Source organism: Dendrobates tinctorius, unplaced genomic scaffold (assembly GCF_039654945.1).
Source record: "Dendrobates tinctorius isolate UK_male_01 unplaced genomic scaffold, ASM3965494v1 ptg000133l, whole genome shotgun sequence".
Classification (NCBI taxonomy): domain Eukaryota; kingdom Metazoa; phylum Chordata; class Amphibia; order Anura; family Dendrobatidae; genus Dendrobates; species Dendrobates tinctorius.
The window spans coordinates 2,673,697-2,691,309 of NW_027361801.1; the positions used below are offsets into that span (position 1 = coordinate 2,673,697).

At 40.6% G+C, this 17,613-nt stretch overlaps 1 protein-coding gene across 10 annotated transcripts in view; it reads right to left on the bottom strand.

The window, feature by feature from the left end:
* The window catches only part of ZNF185 (zinc finger protein 185 with LIM domain), a 155,254-nt gene that overhangs the window by 65,026 nt on the left and 72,615 nt on the right, over nt 1-17,613 (bottom strand). For 8 of the 10 annotated variants that reach the window (XM_073543432.1, XM_073543439.1, XM_073543436.1 and 5 more), the window contains 6 exons: nt 17,501-17,569; nt 14,376-14,492; nt 8,539-8,613; nt 7,661-7,732; nt 372-434; nt 146-292 (listed from right to left, as the gene is read on the bottom strand). In XM_073543432.1, coding sequence (XP_073399533.1) covers nt 146-292; nt 372-434; nt 7,661-7,732; nt 8,539-8,613; nt 14,376-14,492; nt 17,501-17,569 — 543 coding nt within the window. The remainder of the gene's footprint in view (nt 1-145; nt 293-371; nt 435-7,660; nt 7,733-8,538; nt 8,614-14,375; nt 14,493-17,500; nt 17,570-17,613) is intronic. The other 2 variants (XM_073543437.1, XM_073543434.1) reach the window with 2 other exon arrangements.

A 17,613-nucleotide genomic window follows, 5' to 3' on the forward strand; every position in this document is an offset into this window, starting at 1 on the left:
GTGAATCTGGATTGGTACGTGAGTGGCCCGCGCACCTCCTGCTTCCTCCCTTCTGTGTATGTTTCATCATTTTCATTCTGAATCGACTCCAATAATTCACTGTTCAATAGAAAAATCCTAATAAAGAGATAAATCCACGACCCACCTTTCCTTCCCTGTAGCCACTGTATTAGTAGGGGGTCCAGTTTCTCTTATTGTGATCTTCCCAGGCTCAGCTTTGACAGCTGAGGTTGTGCTCTCTGTGTGGGTGCTCCATGAGGTCAGTTTTGGGCTCTCTGAACGCTCTGTCACCCTGCGGAGAACAAATAATGCTGATGAGGTGGATTGTTGTCAATCTCGGATGTTTGAGACGATTAAACTATGGGACCGACCTGGTAGTCCGTGTCTGTGATGGTGTCTGCACAGGATGAGATGATTTCCTGCTTTTCTCAAACCTGAAAATATACGCACAAAAAAAAAAAAATATATATATATATATATATATACAGTATATACAAAAGGTTCCTTATCACAGCAGTGTGTAATAATAACAGTAATAGTTGTTTGCTTTAATATACAGTAAAAGAGGACCTGTCCCTGGGTCAGAAGTTGCTCATTTTTATTCCTAATTTATCCCTCTGCTCTTCTGAGAATTACATTTTTTGTTTCTATTAAATCCACCATACGGTTCTAGAAATAAGGACCTTTTTGTTTTCCAAATGTTTTATTTGAGTTTCAATAAATGGGGAGGATGGGGGAGGAAAGATGGGGAAAAAAAGGGGGGGAATGTAAAGGGAAAGAAGGAAAAAGGAAGGACAATAAAGTCCAAATATAAAGAAGACCTAAAATGAAACAAGTTAATGCAGAAGCATATTATGCAGTGAATTATTACAAAGGTAGGTATTTAAGCATATAATATATTAATATATATGTTCCAAAGACCCAAACACAAGGGGCCTTAGGCAGGTGCACTCTGGGTGAAGACTTAAGAGAACAACTCCAGCCATCTAGACCATTTCGTAGAATATTTAGCAAATTGATCATGCACATTCGCAAATTTCAATTCAAAAGAATGATGAAGGCTAAGTTTGTCTATAATTTCATTAATTTGTGGGGGTTTTGGGTTTTTCCAAAGAAAGGCAATACTATGTTTGGAGACTAGTAAAATGTGCATAATCAATAGCCTGTTAGAAGTATCAATTTTGTCTGCGTCCAGAGAAAGAAGGGCCAGACGAGGAGACAAAATAAGTCGTGTTCCTAGGATAAAATCGATAAGGTTAGAAATCTTTCTCCAAAAGGGAACAATTTTGTGACATTGCCAAAATATATGCAAGATATTTCCTGGCCTTCCACAACCCCTCCAACAGAGCGGAGAATTGTCAGGGTTGATTCTATGAAGTCTAACGGGGGTATAATACTATCTCGTTAAAAGCTTGAAGTGGGTCTCTTGTAGTGATAAGGAAATGGAAGAGGCATACGAGAGGGTACATGCCTGTTTAAGGTCAGAAGGGTCAATTGTCGTGTGCAATTCAGTTTCCCATTTGACAATATTTTGAGTCTTTACCGCTTCAAAGCTATTGTTACACCATTTGTACGTGTATTCAAAACGCCAAAAAATATTATGATCTATATTACAAATAAGGTTAACTGCTGGTTCAGAGATTCTTGGGTAGATAGTAAGGAACTCATGGATTATGTCTTTGAGGATAACATATTGTAAGAAAGCAGGGGTAGTAGATTGAAATCTTTCCTTGAGTTTATTGTAAGGTGTACAAGTAACGCCATCATATAAATCTTTAATTTTTTTAAGTCCAAGTTCAGACCAAATGGGATCAATGGTATGAATAGACGCTTGAAGGATAACTGATAGAGCCAGATTTTTTATTGTGACTTCTTTGTTAGAGCCTCTTTTTGGAGCAGAAAATTTTTTCCAAGCTTTAGAAATAGCTTGAAAAATCGGATGAGAATTTGTAATTAATTTTTTATGAAGGAGTTGGTTCAGAATTAGTAGGTGAAGAAGTTTATAATTATTATAGAACAGTTCTAGTTCATGCCAAGCTGGTGTCATATCATGAGGCCACCAGTATGAGCTTTGACTAAATTTGCAATGTAATAGGCCGTAATATTTGGGGAACCAGCTCCACCATAAGATTTATGGTTGTATAGAATATTTTTTGCTATTCTGGGTCTTTTGTTATTCCATATAAAGCAGTTAATGAGGCTTGAAGGTTTGTGAGAGAGGAAGTGGGTATTTTTAAAGGCAGTGAGTGAAGTAGGTATAAGATTTTTGGGAAAATAGGAAAATATACGACTTGATCATCATGATTCTTCCACACTAAGAAAGCCCATCATCTCTAGATGTACGGAATTCATTAAAAAGCTTTTTAGTAAGCAGCTCTAAGTTTATTTTTAATTGGGAGTTTACGTTTTTGACGAATTTTAGGCCTAGATATGTCAGCCCATCAGTGGCCCACCCCCAAGGTGAGAGGCCCTCAATTTCCTCTTGGTCCGATCCTAGGTTAAAGCCAAGTATTTTGGATTTTGAGTCGTTTATTTTAAAATAAGAGATTTTAGTAAAAGTCTGGATTAAGGTTTGTAAGGCAGAGATAGAGTTGCTTGGATCTGTGAGGGTAAGAATAAAATCGTCTGCATACAACACTATTTAAAATGCAAAAAGCAATGGTGACAATGGGCAACCCTGTCTGGTCCCATTAGCTATATTAAACGTAGAGGAAAGATGATTGTTGGAAGGCCGGAGTACAAAGCCGTAATACCATTCGTGATCTGAGAAGCCATTCCAAATTTTTTGAGAGTTGCTTCGAGATATGACCAATTAAGGTGGTCGAATGCTTTCTCAGCATCAAGAGAGATAACAATGGCCCTGAGTTTGTTCGAGGAAATAAGCTTAATTATGTTAATGAGTCTTCTCGTACCATCTATGGATTGTCTTCCTTTGATGAAACCTATCTGATCATTGGAAATTAAACTCGGGAGGAATTGATTTAGTCTATTGGCCAGGATCTTTGCATAAATTGTTACGTCTGTATTGATGAGGGATATAGGTCTATAATTAAAAATTTGGCTAGTGTCAGAATTTGGTTTTGGGATTACGATAATTGTCGCTTCCAGCATCTCTTTAGGAAATTGACCTGTTTGGAAAGCTGAGTTAAATACTTCCACAAGGTGGGGGGTTAATATATCACTAAAAGACTTGAAATAATCATTACTAAATCCGTCTGGGCCAGGTGATTTAAATGTTTTAAGTTTGTTTATTGCATCTAGGACTTCTTGTTCATTGAAGGGAGAAGACAAAAATGACAAGTCTTCAGGGTTAAGTTTTGGAAGGTTCATGCTGGAAAGAAATGATCCAATCTCTGAGGTAGATGGCTGCATATTGTGGTTGTCTTGATTGATATTGTACAGATTTTTGTAATAATCGGCAAAAGCTCCTACAATATCTTTAGGGTGGACCAGGGATGTACCATTAGAGGAAGTTATACTGTCAATTCTACTCCGTTTCCGTATATTCTTAATTCTGTTTGACATGAATTTTGAAGGGCGATTTATAGATAAGTAATGTTTGCATTTTGCTGATCTAATATCTGAGTCGTAAAAATTGAATATGATTTTCCTTAACTGCATTCTAAGATCGGGAAGTTCTGATAATACAGCTTGTTTGTTAGAGGAAACAGAGGATCGACATAGTTCCTCTTCTTTAGATTTAATAGACTGTTGTAGGGTAAGGATTTTATCCCTATTAATTTTTTTTTGTCTGGTGGAAATTTGAATCAAGACTACCCTCAACACCGCCTTGTGAGCATTCCAATAGGTAAACGGATTGAGGAGGTTTGATTCGTTTTCACTAAAATAATTTTGTAAGGCTGAGCTGATTTCAGATTTGATGGTGGGGTTATGAAGCAGAAAGGAGTTGAATTTCCACATGAATTGGGGACCCTATTATCAGTTCTGCAGTTACCGGGGAATGATCTGAAATAGATTTATTAAAGGGAATCTGTCACCCCTTTTTTGAGATATCATATAATGATATCATTCAATTGTGTGTCACATAAGGATTCTCTTAGTACTTTTGCTTCCCCCTGACCCCGCACCTTTCATGCATAAATACCTTTTTTATATCGGTTCAGATGTATGTAAACTGCCGTGGTCCGGTCCGATGGGCGGGGCTTATTCACCTGCTCCCCCTCCCTGTATTGCTCTACGCAAGAAGAAATGCATAGAGCAAGACAGGGAGGGGGGGAGCAGGTGAATAAGCCCCGCCCAGCGGACCGGACAGCGGCAGTTTACATACATCTGAACCGATATAAAAGGGGGAAGCAAAAGTACTAAGAGAATCCTTATGCGACACACAATTGAATGATATCATTATATGATATCTCAAAAAAGGGGTGACAGATTCCCTTTAAGTATGGAGCTGGAGGAGAACCTTGGCAAGGAGAAGACATCTGTGAGTATCAGATCTATTCTAGATGCTGACTGATGGCCATCGGAAAAATGAGTAAATTCTCTAGATGTGGTGTTCAAACAGCGGAATGAGTCGAATAGCTCGTGATTATAAATCCAGCTGTTCAAGAATTGCGTTTTTTGTCTGCTGGGAGAGGTGGAGTCTAGTACACCATCTGGCACCATATTAAAGTCCCCTAACAAAAGTAGGGTTCCTGATCGTAAGGTGTCTAATTTTTTCATTAGCTTATTCAGGAAGCTAATTTGTCTGATGGTGGGAACATAAGTATTAACTATTGTGAAGGTTTGGCCGTTCAATTTGCACAGGAGAATATGATAATGTCCTTTTTCGTCTTTTACTTCAGAAAGCAATTCAAAGGAAATTGAGTTACTAATCCCAGCTTTCTTTCATGGGCCGCAAGATTCAAATACAAATGGGAAATTTTTGAGATTTATAGAAGGGTGGTTGTCTTTTTTGAACTTGGTTTCTTGAAGGCATACAACCTCAGGATGCATCCCGTTAATCTCCCTACCAATGGAAAATCTCTTCCAAGGGCTATTTAGCCCCCTGACATTGTATGATACGAATTTTATTTTCATGTTACAAGAATGGCTGGGTTCGTATGAAGTGGGGTAGAGGAAATGCAGAAACCAGAGTGCACTTATTTGAAACCAAAAACAAAAGGGACACAAAAACAATAAGAACAAAATTATCCTTCAGGAAGAGCCGATCCGGAAGGCTCTAATTCCCTAGTGGGGAAAGTTTGTGTATGGATCCCATTGGAGGCATCCCTTGGCATAACAACACTATTCCCAGAAGGAAAATAATCTCATGTGATATATGAGTCCATAAAGTAGTAGAGAAGTGAGAAAACCTGTGGAAAGAAGAATAATAAGCAGTACAGTAGATTATCAAAAGTTTAAGTGGGAAGCCCCATTTATAGGGGATATTATTTTCCCTCAAGGTGGAAGTTACTGGCTTAAAAGACTTTCTTCCTTCAATCGTTTCCTTTGAAAGATCCGTAAATAGCTGAAGGTGAGCATAGGGTTCTGGAAAACCTCCTAGATCTTTAACCGATTGTTGAATTTTTTCCTTAATCTTGAAGAAGTGTACCCTTAAGATGGTATCTCTAGGTAGATCTTTATCGATATTCCGTGGTTTGGGAAGTCTGTGGATCCTATCTATGATGAGATCTTGGTCTGTAAGTGTCGGTAGTAATTTTTTGAAAATTGTCTTGACGAAGTCTTCTAGTTTATCCGGTGAGACAGATTCCTGTATTCATCTTATTTTCAAGTTGTTTCGTCTGTTCCTGTCTTCTATATCCGCAACTTTAATTTTAAGTCTGTGAAATTCAGATTTGAGGTCATGGGTGTCTTTTGATAAATCATCAGTGTGTTCTTCCACTACAGTTAGCCGTTTTTCGTGGTTGTCTAACCTGCTGCTAAATTTATCCAAGGTGGACTGTAAAATTTTATTTTGGTTTTCAAATGATTGAGACATACTGGACGTGATTTTCTGGGCGAGAGAATCCATGTAAGAGTGTATGGATATAACATCCAGATTTTGGGAAGGAGAAGGATTGGTGTTATCCATCTTAAATTTTGACCTTTCTGGCAAAAAATTTGGTGGATAAGGACCTTTTTATTTAGTGCTAGTCTTTATGGTCTTTACCAATAAGACGTGGCTTAAAGGATCCTCGGGGCATGTACTTAGGCTACTTTGCATTATAACCCTGTAAGCACCACCCCATTGATAAAGAACATAAAAAGGAGTACTAAATAAAAAAGGCCTATATCTCTGGAACTGTATGGTGGATTTAATAAAACTAAAAAACAAAATACTAAAGGAAGCAGCAGGAATAAAACAAAAAAAAACTTCCCACTTTGGACCTTGTGACAAGGTCTCTTTAAGGTGATCATCTCTAATAATACTTACCTTGTAATGTCTTCACATCCTGTTCCGTCCAGATGTGTCCAGATCCCAGAATTCCAAGCGGCGGAAGTTCACTGACCACCATATTGGGACACCCAAGTGATGGGTGTCTCAATAAGGAAACTGCTGGTGGTACCAGCCTCTTGCGCGGGGATCACAGAGGATTCAGTTTGTGAGGTAAAATATTTCACTGACTGTTCTTAAACAATATTATACCTCACAAAATGTATCCTCTGCAATCTTCTGCTGTAATGTCAGTATTGTCTTTTGCTTCTTCCCCTGCCCAGGAGCTGTGGTATGTTCCGTACACGGTCAGACACAGACAATTTTTAAAATGAACGTTCTTTTGTGGGAAAACAACTTTAAAAAGCAAATATCAATGCCTACATGGGGGGTAGACAGGTCAAAGAAGAGAGCACAGATGGGAGAAGTCAGCACATGGGGAAAGAGAGAGTGAATAGGTCGGTGAGCACATGGGAGGGAGAGATTCTCCATGCTGCAAAGCCTGCCCCATTGTGACATTACCGCCCTCTCGATGCGATCGCATCGGGTCTCCATTTAGTAACAAGATAATCCTGTTGACGCATCCATAAACATGTACTTCCAGTGCAGCGGAGTGTGCATGTGTTCTCAACTGGGTGAATGGAGTAAATTGCGGTAAGACACCTCTGACGGCAACTTATCTCCCAAGTTTATGAAAGGATTGGGCATGTTGAAATCGAATATGCCCCATCCCTCTTTCCTCTTTACCACGACACCTGCAGTAATGGGAAAGTTAAGGCACATACAGTATGTGGTGTGGCAAAACTGGTCTGTTTGGCTACCATTTTTTTTTTTAGAACAAACCAACATTAATGGCTATGTAACAATGTAGATGTCATCAGGATTACTGATAACATAGTGTCAGCACCTAAAGTCCTGATTAATCGAGACTAGTGTTGTTCACGCTGTTTCCTGATGAAGGGGGAGGTGTAGAGTCAGAGACTCCTAATTTATTAAGAGGCGCATGACGCTGAATGAATTCAGCGCATGTGCTTCCATGCTCCTCACCACAGCTCATCGTGAATTGGACAAGTGGGGGTCTCCGCATCCTCTTCTTCCCCTGTCCCACCCAGCTCTTCTCATTTTGGCCCAGCTGGGTGAGACTAGCAGGAGAAAATGCAAAAAGTCGAAAAATGTTTGCACAAACTTGCAGTACTTAAAAATTTTGCAACTTTAAGCAAGATTTCTGGAATAAACAGTGCGATGAGTTTGGGCCAAAGATTTTTGATGATTGGCATAGATTACCTGTTGACATCATCATACAGATAAGAAGACAGGGCGTCTGGGAGAGCGTCGCTCTTCTTTGTGGTCTCCACCCTGCCAAGGAGAGCAGTATGATATGTGCATTTACATTGCATGTTAATAAAGACACACGTACAGGTAAAACAAGTTGGAACAGTAAAAGGTGCAGCTCTGCAGTAAATTCTGCACACAAAAGGTGGAAATAAAGTCTTCAGTGATCATGAAAATGTTGTAGGCCATGTTTGAAAACAAGTGCGGAGAGTAGGAGTTGTCTATTTTGACCAATCAGGATAGAGCTCTCATTTGCTAGCATTATTTAGATCAAGAAAAAAGAAACATGATTGGCTGCCAAGGAGAAGATATTTATTCATTGTGCGTGTGCTCTTCATACGTGAAACCCAACAAAAAGTACAAAACAGGCTGGAGGTAAAATCCACAAGAACGTTCAGATAGGCGTCAGCAATGACACAGGAAGCGGCCATGGACCCATCGATCAAATTATAGGTAAGGATCCCAAGTGTCAGGTCTCCACTCTCTGGTACAGGATACATCCTAGTGATAGCGTTACTTTTGGAAAAACCCTTATGGCTTTAAAAAGGGGAAAAATAATTTAAGTCTCTTTACAAATATTATCAATGCGACCCTCATGGGCCCGGTCACCACTCAGGAAGACTTGTGGTCTTTACCAATTGTACTCTTTGTGGCCCGGCCCATGAGGGTCACATGAATAATATAACTCACCGTAATAGATATATAGCCTGCACCCATCCTGCCTGGGGCTTCCTCTCATCTGTGTATATATATTTGTTTCTGAATTGATTCCTAAGATTCATTTCTCAAATATAAATTTCCTAAAAAGCATAAATAAATCCTCTACCCACCGATCCTTCCTTGTAGTAACTGTAGGGACTTCGTTTTCTGGGTCAGGTTTAGATATATTTTTCTCATTATTGTTTCTAAAAAAAATAAAGAATTTAAGTTAAGTTCCAATTCTTCCAATTTTGTGAATTAATGACAGCAACGACAAGAGGAATTTAAAGGGTCGTCCTATAAATAATATTTATTACCTTTCCATAGCATAGGTATGATCACTGGGAGGTTAGATCCTAGCACCCCCAATGCTCCCGTGAACTGGGGTTCCAAAGTGGCAATGAGCATGTGCAACCATCACTCCTATTGACAGTTAATAGACCACTGGTCGCACATGCTCAGTAGCACTCTAATAGCATAATAGCACACGGGACTTTATGGCCCTTATTCTCGTTGTTAGTAAGGGCAGAGATTGGACACTAGACTCTTTTTATCCCTCAATATGTAGAAAGGTAATAAATTGGGTTCAGAAAGTATTCAGACTCCTTTAAATTTTTCACTCTTTGTTTCATTGCAGCCATTTGGTAAATGCAAAAAAGTTCATTTTTTTCTCATTAATGTACACACTGTACCCCATCTTGACTGATAAAAACCAGAAATCTAGAAATTCTTGCAAGTTTATTAAAAAAGAAAAACTGAAATATCACATGGTCCTAAGTATCCAGACCGTTTGCTCAGACATTCATATTTAAGTCTCATGCTGTCCATTTCCTTGTGATCCTCCTTGAGATGGTTCTACTCCTTCATTGGAGTCCAGCTGTGTTTAATTAAACTGATAGGACTTGATTTGTAAAGGCACACACCTATCTATATAAGACCTCACAGCTCACAGTGCATGTCAGACCAAATGAGAATCATGAGGTCAAAGGAACTGGCCAAGGAGCTCAGAGACAGAATTGTGGTCAGGCACAGATCTGGCCAAGGTTACAAAAGAATTTCTGCAGTACTCAAGGTTCCTAAGAGCACAGTGGCCTCCATAATCCTTAAATGGAAGAAGTTTGGGACCACCAGGTCTCCCTAGACCTGGCCGTCCAGCCAAGCTGAGCAATCGTGGGAGAAGAGCCTTGGTGAGAGAGGTAAAGAAGAACCCCAAGATAACTGTGGCTGAGCTCCAGAGATGCAGTAGGGAGATGGGAGAAAGTTCCACAAAGTCAACTATCACTGCAGCCCTCCGTCAGTCAGGCCTTTCTGACAGAGTGGCCAGACGGAAGCCTCTCCTCAGTGCAAGACATATGAAAGCCCGCATAGAGTTTGCTAAAGAACACATGAAGGACTCCCAGGCTATGAGAAATAAGATTCTCTTGTCTGCTGAGACAAAGATAGAACTTTTTGGTGATAATTCTAAGCGGTATGTGTGGAGAAAACCAGGCACTGCTCATCACCTGATCAATACAATCCCAACAGTGAAACATGGTGGTGGCAGCATCATGCTATGGGGGTGTTTTTCAGTTGCAGGGACAGGATGACTGGTTGCCATTGAAAGAAACATGAATGCAGCTAAGTACAGAGATTTCCTGGATGAAAACATCTTCCAGAGTCCTCTGGACCTCAGACTTGGCCGAAGGTTCACCTTCCAACAAAACATTGACCCTAAGCACACAGCTAAAATAACAAAGGAGTGGCTTCAGAACAACCCTGTGACCATTCTTGACTGGTCCAGTCAGAGCCCTGACCTAAACCCAATTGAGTATCTCTAGAGAGACCTGAAAATGGCTGTCCACCAACGTTCACCATCCAACCTGATGGAACTGGAGGGGATCTGCAAGGAAGAATGGCAGAGGATCCCCAAATCCAGGTGTGAAAATCTTGTTGCATCATTCCCAAGAAGACTCATAGCTGTACTAGCTCAAAAGGGTGCTTCTACTCAATACTGAGCAAAGGGTCTGAATACTTATGACCATGTGATATTTCAGTTTTTCTTTTTTAATAAATTTGCAAAAATGTCTACAATTCTGTCTTTTTCAGCAAAGATGGGGTGCAGAGTGTACATTAATGAGAAAAAAAACACCTTTTTTGCATTTACCAAATGGCTGCAATGAAGCAAAGAGTGAAAAATTTAAAGGGGTCTGAATACTTTCCGTACCCACTACCCACTGTATATGAGCCAACCCCATTTTCCTCACCCCAGACATTGTGACGATGGGTAAAAAAAAGTATGTTTGAAAATAAAATTACTTTATTTAGTCAGAGTAGCATACTTAGCAACTGAAAATATTACCAAATCACTAATAAATACAATTTTAATTTACTGGGCGAAATAGTCTTTGTCTATCACCAACTTTAGTCATCAATCTATTTAATAAAAATAAGTTTCATTCAGCTGCTGAAGATCTAAATATATTGCTTTCAGTTCCACAATTTGCCAGAAGAGGTCACTGTAGGTAAAGGGAATGTCCACTCTTTTGAGTAATTGTTTTTGTTTGCTTTTATTGATGAATGGTTTTCGGGTTACTTTTTTTTTCCAATTGGGTTTTATTTATTATTAATATTAATAATAATAATAATAATAATAATAATAATAATAAAAATAAACTTTGCATTGTTTGGCTTTTACAGGCTCTTAGTTCCCCTGCAAATCAACTTTGATGACGTTTGTGGTCATCATAAGTTACTTGAGAGGTACTAAAAAAAAGGCATAAAATAGTTAGAAACTCTCCTGTCAGACGTCAGAATGAGCTCACTGATGGATTATCTGATAACTCATTCTGTGGCCAGAAATAGACGGTGCAAGACAGTGGCTATAGAAGGCAAACAGTGCAACATTTTTAATGAAAACAAATTGTAAAAAATTATTTCCCCTCTCCTGATTAGGCATATTTTTGGGTTTTATCATACCTGTGCTTTTAATGACTTTAAAAAAAACTTTTTGCACTGACATTCAAGCAATTTTTGCCTCTTTTTGACTCAATTTTTATATGCTTTTTTTGCTGAAACCGTAAAGAATAGGAAATATTTTTCTTAACTTTTGTTCCTCTTATTCCTAAATGTAAACTCTTTTCACATTTTTTTTACGACCACAAAAAAATTTCAAACTACGTTCCATTTTCTGTAGCAATAATGTTTATATATTGAATATATCTTTTTTGATAGGGTGCAGGGAGTGGGATAGAACCAATGGTTTAAACTGGCAAAATTTTTTTTTCATTTACAGCTCTGGCAAAAATTACCACTGCACAGTTTTATAAAAATAATCTTCTCTACATGTCTGACAGCCATTCCATTCCAGGGTCAGTTGAATTCCAACCAGAGGACACCTCATTCTACTTAATGTGCTTCTGATTAGGTGATCACCTGAACCAAATCTTATTTAACGAAGTAAAGTATAAAAAACTCTGCTGTGGTGTTTAGATCTTGCAATAGGACAAGCTGGATGGCAAAACAAGTGCTAGTAATATCCCAAAAGTAATAGGAATGAAAAAATAACTCTTAACCATGCCAAAGGAGTTGAACAGAAAAGTCTTGAGTGTGTAAAAGAAGGGCTCAATTCTGGCTTTACTAGCAGAGGGATACAGTGAGCAACATGCTGCCTCCATCCTTAAAATTTCTAAGACGGCAGTCCATTACAACAAGGTGAAGCAGCAGACATTGGAGACAACAAAGCTACAGACCGGCAGAGGGCGAAAACGACTCTCCACTGACCGGGATGACTGTGTCATCTTATTCGAATGTCACTCAGTAACTGCAGGATGTCATCAAGTGAAATACAAAAGGAATGGCAAATGGCAGCTGTGGTGAAGTGCACAGCAAGAACAGTTCATAACAGGCTCCTAGTGGCAGGGCTCAAGTCATGTAAAGGCAGAAAAAAGCCTTTCCTTAATGAAAAGCAAAGGAGAGCCAGGCTGAAGTTTGCCATAGACCATAAGGAATGGACTATAGAGGACTGGAGTAAGGTAATCTTCTCTGATGAGTCTAATTTTCAGTTTTGCCCAACACCTGGTCATCTAATGGTTAGACGGAGACCGGAAGAGGCATACAAGCCACAGTGTCTTGCACCCACTGTGAAATTTGGTGGAGGATTGGTGATGATCTGGGGATGCTTCAGCAAGGCTGGAATTGGGCAGGTTAATCTTTGTGATGGACCTATGAGATCAAGCTGCATACAAGGTTATCCTGGAAAAACAGCTGATTCCTTCTGCTCAGGCAATATTCCCCAACTCTGAGGACTGTTTTTTCCAGCAGGACAATGCGCCATGCCACACAGCTACGTCAATCAATGTGTGGATGTAGAACCACCACATCAAATCCCTGTCATGGCCAGCCCAATCTCCAGACCTGAACCCCATTGAAAACCTCTGGAATGTAATCAAGAGGAAGATGGATAGTCACAAGCCATCAAACAAAGGAGAACTGCTTACATTTTTGTACCAGGAGAGGCATAAGATCACCCAAAAGCAGTGTGAAAGACTGGTGGAAAGCATGCCAAGACGCATGAAAGCTGTGATTAAAAATCATGGTTATTCCACAAAATATTGATTTCTGAACTCTTCCTGAGTTAAAACATTAGTATTGTTGTTTCTAAATGATTATGAACTTGTTTTCTTAGCATTATTTGAGGTCTGCAAGCACTGCATTTTTTTTGTTATTTTGACCATTTCTCATTTTCTGAAAATAAATACAAAATTTAGTCTTGGAAATTCGAAGACATGTTGTCATTAGTTTATAGAATAAAGAGCATTTTACTCAAAAATATACGTATAAAGAGAAAAATCAGACAAACTGAAAATTTTGCAGTGGTCTCTTAATTTTTGCCAGAGCTGTATATAAGCCTTTTTGATTTTTGCTATTTATTTATTTTAATTTATTTTAAACAATATGCCACTTTGATATCTTAAAAGACCTTTGGGGGGCTTTTTAACATATTAATAATTTTTTTGTTGTTGCTGACTTCCCCCGGCATATTAGTCTGAGTTATAGAATTTCAGCCTCCTCCCTGCACAACAGAGCTGATTTGGTCTCCTAGCACCCAGCAGTTCTTGCCTCCTCCCTACACCCAGCAATCACATACTGTATATATTCAGTGGCTCTGGAAGAGGAAGCACAGGCATATGCTTCCTAATCCATACACACAAGTGCGGCTTCAGTGCTCTATATATAAAGATCAGCAAAGTTAACATGGTAATAAAACATGTTTATCTTCTCCATGGGGAGTATGGCTGTGTCTGACATCTGGTTCCCTACCTCCACAGCTGAACAATGCCATGCAAGTTTCTTATATTGCACTGACGTTTTTGAATGTCAGTGCGGAGTAAAGCCCCCTTTACATTTAGTGATGCACCAGCGATCCCGACCACGATACGACCCGGTCAGGATCACTGGTGCATCGCTAAATGGTCGCTAGTGAGCTGCCACACAGGCAGATCTCACAGCGATGTAGCGACGCAGCAGCGGTCGTTACTTACCTTTTAGATGCGGTGATCCTGACGTCCTCCCGCCCGCGTCCAACTGTCGCTCGTCAGCGCCAGCAGGAAGCCCAGCAGGAAGCGCCCGACGAGAAATGGAGCTGCACGATCTCGCGCGATCAGCGACAGACAGCGGGGGAGCCGGTCGGAGGTAAGTATCACACATAGCGATATCGCTAGCAATATCGCTATAACGTCACAAAATCAGTGACGCTTTAGCGATATTGCTAGCGATATCGCTATGTGTAAAGCCCACTTTAAGTGTGGACCCCACAGACGTACTGTATAAGCTCTATGGGCAGCCTGAATGCAGTTAATGTATCAGATAAACTGACAAGGAGTGTAATTAATTAGCTATAATGAAAAAGTATATTAAAATAAGTGACTAAAAAGTAAGGTAATAGGTGATATATATTACATTACATAAATTAGTATATTGTATACCAGACCTTTCTTCTCTGACAACTGTGATCTTTGCTGGTTCGGGTTTTATTGTCGACTGTATAGTCTCCGTGACATTGCTTGTAGAGTAAGAGGTTAATTTTGGGCTGCTGCTTCTGTCGGTTCTGTAGATAGAATACAGTTTTGTGTTGTTTTTGTGGTGATCCCATGAGATTACCAAGAACCCAAAAGTGATGGTACGAATATATCATGCTAATGCAAGCATGTTATTGCAAACATAAAGCTGTCCTCCGCTTTTCTATCCTTTATAACCATCATTCTGTGCAGCAGCTCAGGGGGCTCTGACCACGGTCTATGGTGAGTCCTGTGGTCTGAACCTTTTGGAGAAATGAGATTACCACGATCTAGGAGCTCAGCTTATAAGTTTGACACTTATTAAGTAGGATCTGTCCTCCACCGGACCACCAGGACAAAGAAGGCCACTGGACCGTAAAGGATTATTATTGCCTCTAGGCACCAAGGAATTACATTACCACTACATCAGGCTGATGAATATCCAGTTGACCACCTGGAATTGTATGCTGAATGTTTTGCGCTATGAGATTATTTCTTTTCATTATTTATCTACCAGCTTGTTGGTGCCATCCACCTTACATTCTCCAGGAGCTCTCATGTCATGCCATGTCATGTGACCACCAACACCGTCCTCTGCCTGAGATATCTCTCTCTCTCTCTCTCTCTCTCTCTCCTCTCTCTCTCTCTCTCTCTCTCTCTCCCCGGCCAGCGATTCCTTTAAATTTCTTCATTTTCAGGATCCGTCTGAAAACGGATCCTGTGCCATCCGTTCACATCAGTTTAGAACGGATCCGCTTGTCCGCCTTTTTGGCGGATTATAACTGATGCAAACAACTGAAGTGTGAAAGAGGCCTTATCTAAACCACTTCCAGTCTTTTTAAGGGTCAGTACGCCCTGATCCTTCTTCCCCAGCCAATGCCCAGCAGACCCACAACACTGCACCTGTCAGGAAAATATGAATCATTTTTCATGATTTCGATTACACATACCATGCTTTCTGCTGCATCTCCTTGGTTTGTAAGAGGACATGCTGCCCTTCCCCCCTTTCTTTTCTCCAGGCACACAGCTACAGGTCTCCCTGCCGGCACTGTGTAATTCTACTCCGCTATTTCCCCCTCCCGCGGGAATGAGGTTTTTGAAAAGGCAAATCCGGTCTGTCTGCTGCACATGGTTTTGGAAGTCCCTTTGTTCATTCCGGATAGAATATACTAACACAGATTAAGCATAGAGGTAGGAATCTTATATTTTTGGGATCTACACCATTAAAGCTATCCACCACAGTGTTTGGCGACTTCTGCGACCACCAGAATCCGAGAAACGCATTTCTACCCGACCGTGCCAGATAGATACAGCCTGTATGGACTTACAGTAAATGAAAGATAATTTGGTAAGAAACATATGATACTTCTATCAACACGCTGTGAGCCCCGCAGCCTGAGTTATGGCTCTCATAAGTTTTTAGTAACTTTCAAAAGGGGAGTGTATGCCATAGCTCTGCCCACCCAGTGAGGTCACCCTTTGAAAAGTATAAGGCTGGGATGCCTAATTAGGAATTTGTCATTTGCCCTGGGTGCCAGCTAGGAAGCTCTGCTGATAGACCATTTTCCCTTGGGTATGGCTCCGAAACCCCCTCCTCCACATGGCGTGCCATTGACTGAGATATGTAAGTTTCATATTTTAATCCATTTTATTTTGTAATTGTCTGTATATACCATATCTTGTCTTGTTTGTAACATCTTTCATATTTTTGTATACACTGCCTATATTTTCTGGTATAATTTTCCTTGCTCTATAACGTACCGCCACGTTCCCTTCGCTAAAATTTACGCCACCAAGTGGGTTGGCTCCTGACCCCTTATTGATTTATTGATTTTTATGTAGAATGAGGAGCTGGTGGCAGCAAAGTGTTCTGGGGTATTGTGGAGACCCTGGCAGTGACAGAATGGAGGTTTTATGTGTGTATTTCCTGCCTGAGACTGGGGATATACATACCACCCTCACTGCAGAGTGCCCAATAGCCAGTACACGGCAAGGCAGCCTTTCTAGTGACTACTTATCCTAGGTGTAGTTGCCTGACTGACCTGAGGGTAAGGGAGGCGCCAGAGAGCTGCAAGTTCCAAAACCGAAACTGAAGGTGGAAACAAAAGTTGTGGGTAATTTAATGACCCACGACCACTAATAAATAGTAAATTTGTGACAATTGGTGGGATATAATAAATCCCTGACAACTGGGGGCAACCAAACTACCCCAGCTCATGACAGTACCTAAATAAGGAGCTATAGGTCCTGTCCATAAAAAGGTGCATTTCAATATAGTCTTCCAGTTTCAGATGTGGCTTGTAACTTGACCTTGTTTCTTGACTGCTGCCCTGCCCTGACCTTCTGCTTTACAACCGCATCAATAGAAGTCTACCATCCTCTGCTAGTCTCACCACACTTCTCACATCCCAGAGTTCTCACTCCCTAGTATAACTCAATCCAAGCCCATTGCAACCCAAGAGGTCCACCACTTACAGGTAGACCTCATGGAATTACTAAGTGGTTGAATTTTGCTATTCAGAGTGGATGATTTTACTCATGTGTTTCTAAAGCCCCCGTTACACACTGCGATATCGCTAGCAATATCGCTGTAAAGTCACTGATTTTGTGACGTAGCAGCGATATTGCTAGCGATATCGCTGTGTCTGATACTTACCTCCGACCGGCTCCCCCGCTGGTTATCGCTGGTCGCGCGAGAACGTCCTGGACCATTCCTCGTCGGTCACTTCCTGCTGCGCTTCCTGTGGCGCCGACGAGCGACGCGTGGAGCCGGGCGGGAGGACGCAGGATCGCCGCGTCTGACAGGTAAGTAGCGATCCCCGACCCCTGCTATGTCGCTGGTGAGATCTGCCTGTGTGGCAGCTCACTAGCGACCACTTAGCTATGCGCCAGCGATCCATATCGTTGTCAGGATCGCTGGTGCATCGCTATGTGTAATGGTACCCTAACACTGAATATCTGGTTACACAGATGACTTCAACTATTGACAAATCAGAAGGGATATTCAAATTGTAGTTTGATTCATGAGTTACGGTATATTAAAAAGCATAAAACTTACACTTGTCCGGAGGAGGCTGCCAGTGAACTCGCTTGCTTTGCTTGTGTCTCTTTCCAGTGGTTTTCAACTCTAAAATGCAAAAAAAAAGGCATCAAACAACACAGCGTCAAGGT